Source organism: Musca domestica, unplaced genomic scaffold (assembly GCF_030504385.1).
Source record: "Musca domestica strain aabys unplaced genomic scaffold, Musca_domestica.polishedcontigs.V.1.1 1, whole genome shotgun sequence".
Lineage (NCBI taxonomy): Eukaryota > Metazoa > Arthropoda > Insecta > Diptera > Muscidae > Musca > Musca domestica.
This window is the reverse complement of record NW_026712114.1, coordinates 32,323,447-32,332,717: the sequence shown is the minus strand read 5'-3', so window position 1 is coordinate 32,332,717 and position 9,271 is coordinate 32,323,447. Positions and strand designations below refer to the sequence as shown.

The 9,271-nt window shown below is 37.5% G+C and overlaps 1 protein-coding gene across 1 annotated transcript; it reads right to left on the bottom strand.

Annotated features, from left to right (window-relative positions):
* Positions 1–5,646: 5,646 nt before the first annotated feature.
* On the bottom strand, positions 5,647–8,070 carry LOC101901517 (neprilysin-4). Its single transcript, XM_005179896.2, has one exon. The coding sequence runs from the start codon at positions 8,013–8,015 to the stop codon at positions 5,805–5,807; it is 2,211 nt and encodes a 736-aa protein (XP_005179953.2). The 5' UTR covers positions 8,016–8,070; the 3' UTR covers positions 5,647–5,804.
* Positions 8,071–9,271: the final 1,201 nt, after the last annotated feature.

The following is a 9,271-nucleotide window of genomic DNA, read 5'->3' as shown; positions in this document are numbered from 1 at the left end:
GACATTTGTTTTGCTTTCATTTAAAATCAAATTAAAAAAAAAACTGTAAGTTCGGCCAGGCCGATCTTTGAACGATTTTGGCAATTTTCAAAAAAATAAAATCTGTTAAAAATTCTGTTAAAATTTTTTAAAAATAATATATTAGGTTCTGTACGACGACGTGGACCTGCATAGGCAACTTTTGTCATAAACCATAAAAATATTCAAAAAACTTGAATATTCGAAACTCGGTGAATTATGTAGCTAAAATCATCAAAAATCCGAATATAGGGAGGTACCGTTATATTGGGGCTATACGAAGACGTATGCACAGACAATTTTCTGTCATAGGCTGTAGTACCCATAAGAATGTCAAATACCAACTTTGAAACATTTCAGGTGAATAATGTCGCTAAAATCATCAAAATACCGAAAATAGGGAGGTACCATTATATGGGGGCTATACCAAAAACGTCACCCATTTTCAATACCAAAAGTCCTGCAGACATAATACACATTTGAGTAAAATTTTATCAACATACTTCATTTCGTTCGGAACCTAGGGTGATTTCCATAGACGGACAGATGGATAGACGGACGCACATCGCTAAATCGACATAGAATTTTAAGCTGATCAGAAATATATATACTTTGTGAGGTCTAAAATGTATTTTTCGAGGTGTTAAAAACGGAATGACAAACTTATTGTACCCTCTATACTATGGTGGAGGGTATAAAAATCTAAAAATTATGGCGTTTGACTTTGTTGTAGGTTTTCTACCTATATTGTCTATATCGGGTAGCCTCGGTCTTGAACCCGGACATTCGGGTCAAAAGAAAAAATAGTTTCCCGGAGTCAGGGTAAAAATACCTACCTCTTCAAATTTCGAAAAAATCGCAGAGTTTTTACTAAACTAGAGTTTTTCACAAAAACAAATAACAGAAACGAAATAGTATATCCATGTTTCCGAGCCGAATAGCCCATAGTTCTAGGTTTTTTACGGAGAAAATGACACTTCCAACACTCTAAATTCTAAATTTTCTTAGGCAATTGTATTTGACTCAATTTTCAGTTAATTTCTATTTAAAATTTTTAAATTTCTTTTTGAAATAACCAATATTAGTCAATCGCTTGCGAAAAATTTTCTGCGTGAATTTCGTGAGAGATTTTTTTTTGGATTTCCTTTTTTTTTTGGTGGCTATAGCGAAAATCCATTATATTTTCAAGAGCAGGTGTCCCCTACCCTTCCTTATTTAAATATAAAAGTATATTTGCATGTATACTTGATGGCAACAGATAAAATACACAAAGGAATTGTGCCAAAATTGGCGGTCTCTTTGATCTTCCCTCGCCAACCTGTCAAAATCTTGAGCAATATGTTGATTATTGTTGTCATATCTTATTTAGCCATTTACTTAGTGACGACCCGTTTACAATTTCTTTTTTATGAATTATGCCAGCCGAAGCAACGGCTAATGAGCTATTTTTCATTTGCTTGCAAACCATACAATTGGAACGGGAAGAGAGGAGAGGAGATAATCGCCTGAGGCGGAAAGTCTTTGAAATACAATGTGTGAAATATTCTTGTAGATTATGAAAACAATTTAATCTTATCTGTGGATATACGCATATACTTATGTATCTGTGTGTATTTGACTATGTGCAAAATATACCACAAAACATGATGAGCATTATCTCCATAGTACTTAAAAAAATACTCATACGTCACAAAGTCTGTCGATTTTGAAACCAATGCGATTTTTGAAATATTCATTTTTTAAGGACCAACAGGCCTATAATCGCGGATTTTTTCAGAATTTTTATTCTAGGACCACCTGGCCTATAACTTTGGACTTTTTTTAAGAAATTTTTTCAAGGAACACCAGGCTTACAATCGTGGATTTATAAAGAGTTTTATTCAATGCCTAAAATGGTGGATTTTTTCAAAATTTTTATTCGAAAACGATCAGACCTATATTCGAGGACCACCAGACCTATATTCGTGAATTTTTTAAAGAATTTTATTCGAGGACCACCAGGCCTATAATCTACGATTTTTCAAAGAATTTTATTCAAGGACCAACAGACCTTTAGTCGTGGATTTTGCAAAAAATGTTATTCAAGGACCACCATTTTTAAATAATTTTATTCAAGGACCACCATGTCCACAATCCTCGATTTTTTAAGGAATTTTTGGTCAGGACCACCAGGACTACAATCGGTTATTTTTTAAAGCATTTTACTCAAGGATCAACAAAGGCCTATGGACTTTGAAAAGAATTTTTATTCAAGGACCACCAGAACTACAATCCTTGATTTTTTTAAAGAATTTTATTCAAGGATCACCAGGCTTATTTATGGTGGATTTATAAGTTTTTATTCAAGGAGAAAGAGGCCTATAATTGTGGACTTTTTCAGAATTTTAATCAAGGAACAGCAGGCCTTTAATCGTGGATTTTGTAAATAATTTTATTCAAGGACTAACTGTTCTTTAATCGTCACAAAGTCTCTCGATTTTCAAAACCAATGGGATTTTTTAAATATTTCTTTTCTAAGGACCAACAGGCCTATAATCGTGGATTATTTCAGAATTTTTATTCGAGAACCATCTGGCCTATAGTCTTGGATTTTTTAAGAAATTTATTCAAGGAAAAACAGGCGTACAATCGCGGAATTTTTAAAAAAAAAATTATCCAAGGACTACCAGGCTTATCGTGGATTTATAAAGAGTTTTATTCAATGAAAAACAGGTCTATAACGGTGGACTTTTTCAAGATTTTTATTCGAAAACGATCAGACCTATATTCGTGGATTTTTTAAAGAATTTTATTGGAGGACCACCCGGCCTATAATCGATGATTTTTCAAAGAATTTTATTCAAGGATCAAAAAATGTTATTCAAGGACCACCATTTTTAAGTAATTTTATTCAAGGACCACCATGTCCACAATCCTGAATTTTTTAAGGAATTTTTGGTCAGGACCACCAGGACTACAATCGGTGATTTTTTTAAAGCATTTTACTCAAGGATCAACAAAGGCCTATGTACTTTGAAAATAATTTTTATTCAAGGACCACCAGAACTACAAGCCTTGATTCTTTAAAGAATTTTATTCAAGGATCACCAGGCTTATTTATGGTGGATTTATAAGTTTTTATTCAAGGAGAAAGAGGCCTATAATTGTAGACTTTGTCAGAATTTTAATCAAGGAACTGCAGGCCTTTAATCGTGGATTTTGTAAAGAATTTTATTCAAGGACTAACTGTTCTTTAATCGTCACAAAGTCTCTCGATTTTGAAACCAATGGGATTATTTAAATATTTCTTTTCTAAGGACCAACAGGCCTATAATCGTGGATTATTTCAGAATTTTTATTCGAGAACCATCTGGCCTATAATCTTGGTTTTTTTTAAGAAATTTATTCAAGGAAAACCAGGCGTACAATCGCGGAATTTTTAAAAAAAAAATTATCCAAGGACCACCAGGCTTATCGTGGATTTATAAAGAGTTTTATTCAATGAAAAACAGGCCTATAACGGTGGACATTTCCAAGATTTTTATTTGAAAACGATCAGACCTATATTCGTGGATTTTTTAAAGAATTTTATTCGAGGACCTCCAGGCCTATAATCGACGATTTCTCAAAAAATTTTATTTAAGGATCAGAAGGCCTTTATTCGTGGATTTTGCAAAAAATGTTATTCAAGGACCACCATTTTTAAATAATTGCAGGCCTTTAATCGTCTATTTTGTAAAGAATTTTATTCAAGGACAACTGTTCTTTAATAGTAAATTTGGAAAAAATTTTATTCAAGGACCAACAGACCTTTAATCGTAGATTTTGTAGAGAAGGACCACCAGCACTACAATCGTTGATTTTTAAAAAGAATATTATTGGACCAACAGACCTTTAATCGTGGATTTTGTAACGAAGAAATATCGTCCTTGAATGAAAATCAAGAAATAGTCCACGATGTTCCTTCTTTACCATCGTGGATTTAAAAAAAGAATCCTTGTTCAAGGACCAAAAAGCCTTTAATCCTTGATTTTTTAAGGAATTTTATTACGGGACCACCAGGAATTACAATCGTTGTTTTTTAAGGAATTTTACTACGGGACCACCAGGATTGCAGTTGTTGATTTCTTAAATAATTTTGTAAAGGACCAACAGGCCTATACATACAGACATGAAAAAACTGCAACCAACTTCAGACTGCTGTCATTTCTAAGCCACTCGTCCGACAGCTGTTAAAATTGTTCCAGTGACATCTCATTATATTGTTTACAAGCGTACAAAAGCATTTTGGTGAGAATTTTCCAGAAAAAAATCATTTGTGATGGAATTCAAGCGTGATAATGTGATTTCTTTATATTTCGCTGGAAAACCACAAGTGGCCATCGTTAGAGCACTCCAGCATTTAAAAGAGAATAAATTGTTGTGTCTCTTAACATCGTTCGTTGCCGTGATACTGGTAGCGTAGCCCGACGTCAAGGAAGTGGACGGAAGAAAACAGAAACGTCAGCAGAAATGGTTCGAAAAGTAAAGAAGCAACTTGATCGAAACCCGCGTCGCAGTGGCTGAAAAATGACTCGTGGGCTTAACATATCTCAATATTCCATTCGGAAAATATTGAAAAATGAGCTCGGCGTAAAGCTATTGAAATTCCAAAAAGTGCAAGAACTTACAACGCAACTGAAGGAAAATAGACTCACTAGAGCCAAAGAGTTGTTTCGCTTAGCCGAAAGTGGTGAACTGGCGAATTTGGTTTTCTCCGATGAGAAAGCATTTGTTGTCCAGCAGTTTGTAAACAAACAAAATGATCGTGTTTACTTGCCAAATGGGTCAGCTGAAAATATGCACCTTCGGTTGGCCACCACAACTCAAGCGCCGGTCATGGTGATGGTGTGGGCCGCCACAACATCGGATGGTCGCTCTCCGCTCATATTAATCGACCGTGGCATCAGTATAAATGCCGAATATTATAGTGAAAATATTCTGGGGTATGTATTAAAGCCTTGAGCACGCAAACATTTTGACCGCAGACCTTGGACATTCCAACAGCACTCAGCACCATCGCACTTAGCACGCGCCAACCAAGAATGGTTACAAAATAAGGTTCCTCGTTTCATTTCCAGCTCACAATGGCCACCAATCCGTTGGACTTTTGTGTCTGAAGTATTTTGGAAAGCAAGGTTGGCAAATACAAAATACCAAAGTGGCGATCACCTCAAGCAAGCGCTTTTCTGGGAATGGGCCAAAATACCGCCTTTTGAAGGCCATAATTTGTGGCAAAGGTGACCAATTCGAACAAATCTAAACGTATTCTAAAATTTGATGCTATTTCCGACATTTTTTACTTTCATTCAATAAAATTAAAAAAAAATGTAAAAATTATGGCGTTTGATTTTGTTGCAGTTTTTTTATCTCACCCTGTATAATTGTGGACTTTTTCAAGAATTTTATTAAAGACATTATGGGGGACCATCGTGGCCTATCATTATAAATAATTTTATTCAGAGGCCACCAGGGCAGTTATGGTGGAATTATATACTAAGACCATAATACCTATAATTGTGGAATTTTTAAAGAGCTTAGAGTGATTTAAAGAGCCACCACATGTTTGTCGAATAATTTTAGGATGAACGAATTTTTCATATAATAAAATACTTTTTATTTAAAAAATATTATTTTTATTTACAAATTAAACAACAAATATTAATTTTGACTTAAATATTTTTTTTCATAAATTCAAAACAACAAAAAGTTCGATCCTAGGTTAGACTACCTTCTTTAGTGAATATGCATTTTTGTTCTCCCCCCGTCTAATAAATAATGCATTTCTTTTTGGGATTCATATAACTTCCCACCGGGCAATTAAATTCCTTCGAAAATTCCTCCAGATTTTTCAATGGACCTATGACACGATATTTTCCCGGCACATGATCATCCGTGGAGGAGACAAAGTTGCGCAGTGCAGGATGGGTGGCACTACACCATAGCTGACCGTAGCTAATGAAAAATAACTGTTTGCTGGTGTAATTGAGCCGCGGCATCAGCTCCCCCTCCATGTTGGAGTAGGTACGCACAGCATCTTCGTACCAACGCAGATAGGCATCGTAGGCCAGTCGTATGCCACCATTATCGGCAATGTTTTCGGATTGGGAATCCAGTTCGGGAAGATTATGGCCACCATATACAAATTTCGTGTATTGTTTGTTGAAGCATTCCGTTTGATTGGCAAAGTAGTCATTGGATGACTGATCCCACCATTCGTGTTTATTGCCATGCTTATCATGGGCCCGACCCTCCTCGTCGAAACCGTGTATCAGCTCATGGGACATTAGGAAGCCAAGCGTGCCAAATTTCAAGGCGTTGGGATAGAAATCGGACCAAAGGAAATAGGGTTGCAGCACCGAAACGGGGACTTTGATGAGATTTTCTGTGGTAATGTAAACCGGTGTGAAGGACAGGGATTCTGCATCATCATAGGGCTTGGGACGTTCATGTAACTTGGCCCTGGTCTGTTTGGCTCTCAAGGCAAGGATGTTTTTCTTATTGCCAATATAATCGATTTGATTGATTTCCAGCGGACCAAATTCTTCGGAGAAATTGGAATTTTCGTAGGTATTGATTTCCATGTTAATGGTTTGTAGCTTTTCAAGGGCATATTTACGTGTGTCCGGATGCATCCATTTCAGTTTGTCCGAGGAGAGGACGCTGTGGAAGGTCGTCTTGATGGTCTGCCACATATTGTGGACATCTTGTTGGGTTTGATTGCTGGCGAACTGGCGATAGACCATGTTGTCCATGACCTTGGCAAAGTGATTTTTGGTGCGTCGGATACACAGGGTTTCCAGGTCACCACTTTGCTTTGGCTCCGGCAATAGGAATTGATCAATCAGATAATAGAAAATATAATTGGCCACAATCCGCCGGGGTGTCTGCAGAATGGTTGTGATCAAGTTCTCGGCATCATCCTCAATCAAATCGTAGACCTCGTCGCTGGGCACATATCCTAGGGAGATGTTGAGCAGACGTTTGATGTCCAATTGGGGCATATATTTCTCCTGCATTTCATCGATTGTGGTGAGATTTAAATGCAGCGGAGAATTATCATCTTCTTCGGCATCTTCTTCAGCAACCTCTTCCTCCTCGCCCCCCTCTCCATTTGCCTGCTGCTCCTCTTCTTCTTCATCGGACTCCACATTTCCCACAAATAACTTGGTTTCAAAATCAAATATTTCCCGAGCTGTCTTCTTGGCCAGCTTATCATCCAGGGCCAATGCCAATTTCAAATTTTTCGCCATAACATGGACCCGTGCCTCTCGAAAACTACGATGCACTTCATCCACATAGATGGATGTGGATTCCAAGGGTATATCCTGCATTAGGATACTTAAACGATTTACCGTATTATTGGCCACATCTACCTGAATGAAATGACCCAAAATAATCCTCGTGTCATATTTATAGGCGATTTCTGCCACCGTCTTCAGCCAATCGAAATCTTCTTCCCTCCATCTGTCGCCCTCCAGGGCTGGCATTTTGCCAAATTCGCCAATGATCTTCACCATATTGGCCCGATACCAAATCCGAGTGTAATTCGATTTCATGCAGGACTCAAAGAACCGTTTCACCTTCATATCCGTCTCGGTGTCATATTCCGTACTCCTCGGCCTGTTAAGCAATTCCGAAACTTTCCGATTCAACGAATTCGAAATGGTTTGAAAGGTGTTCGTTTGATAGGGCAACTTGTTGGGAGGATTGATGCGATAGTAGTTGCCGCAGGTGAAGGTGTAAAAGTTGCCACATGGATCATGCGACTCATCCATATAGTTGCGGATCTCAGCGGCCTTGGCATAGCGGGCAATATCTTTGGTAATCACTTGTTGTTGTTGCTGCGGTTGCTTTGATTTCGAATCCGTGGCACTTTTCGCTGGTATCGCCCGTGCAAGGCCAATCAAACAAATAGCCCAGACGGCTATCAACAACAGATGACGCATTTCCATTTCGATTTTGCGGAAAATTGTCATCGAACACCGGACCGTACACGAAAGTCTTAATGAATAAACTGAAATCAATGTCAAGCTTTAAAACAAACTACCTAAAACACACATTGTCATCATCAATATTTAATTGAAAGCCTCTCCAGAGATTTGAGAACGGAGCTGGGCTGAGAGAACGAGAATATATATTTTGTTTGTTTAGCTTTCAAGTCCATCGGAAAAGGTTATCAATGCAGCGCTTTGTAATGGTCGACTTTTCGCAATGGGCAAGTTCACACATTTTTGTTATGGGAATTACACCATTTCCAAGGGGAAATATTTTTTTAAAGAACAGCAAAATTTATGAAGTGTTCAAGATTTGTTAGGTATTGCAATGGGAGTTGAAAAGTATATTTTTGTTCTCTTTTTTACTTTTTTATATAATTTCACAATTATAAACCCTCATAGAGCCAGAAAAATATATGTTAAAAATTCCGATTTTCAAAAATTATTTTTAAACAAGTAAGCATAGACTATGGTCGTGCGAACCGACCATATGCAGGGGAGATGAAAAAACTGCAACCAACTTCAGACTGCTGTCATTTCGAAGCCACTCGTCCGACAGCTGTTTTCCTGAAAAAAGTTATTCGTGATGGAATTCAAGCGTGATAGTGTGATTTCTTTATATTTGGCTGGAAAAAAACAAGTGGCTATCGTTAGAGCACTTCAGCATTTAAATGTGAATGAACCTTTTGGGTCTCTTGGAAGAAAACAGCAACATCAGCAGGAATGGTTCGAAAAGTAAAGAAGCGACTTGATCGAAACCCTCGTCGCAGTGGCCCAAAAATGGCTCGTGAGCTGAACATATCGCAATATTCGATTCGGCAAATATTGAAAAATGAGCTCAGGAGCTTACACCGCAACAGAAAGAAAATGGACTCAAAAGAGCTAAAGAGTTGCTTCGCATGGCCGAAAGTGGTGAACTGCCGAATTTGGTTTTCTCCGATGAGAAAATATTCGTTGTCCAGAAGTTTGTAAATAAACCAAATGATCGTATTTGCTTGCCAAAGAGGTCGACGGCCGATGGTCGCTCTCCGCTCGTATTAATCGACCGTGGCATCAGAATAAATGCCGAATATTATTGCGAAAATATTCTGGAGGGTGTATTAAAGAATGGTTATAAAATGAGGTTCCTCGCTTCATTTCCAGCCCACAATGGCCACCAAAATCTTCGGATACCAATCGGTTGGATTATTATGTCTACAGTATTTTGGAAAGCAAGGCTGGCACTAAAAAATACCATA

Excerpts from the sequence above, each read along its gene's own strand:
- LOC101901517 (XM_005179896.2), bottom strand. The coding sequence starts at position 8,015 with ATGACAATTTTCCGCAAAATCGAAATGGAAATGCGTCATCTGTTGTTG.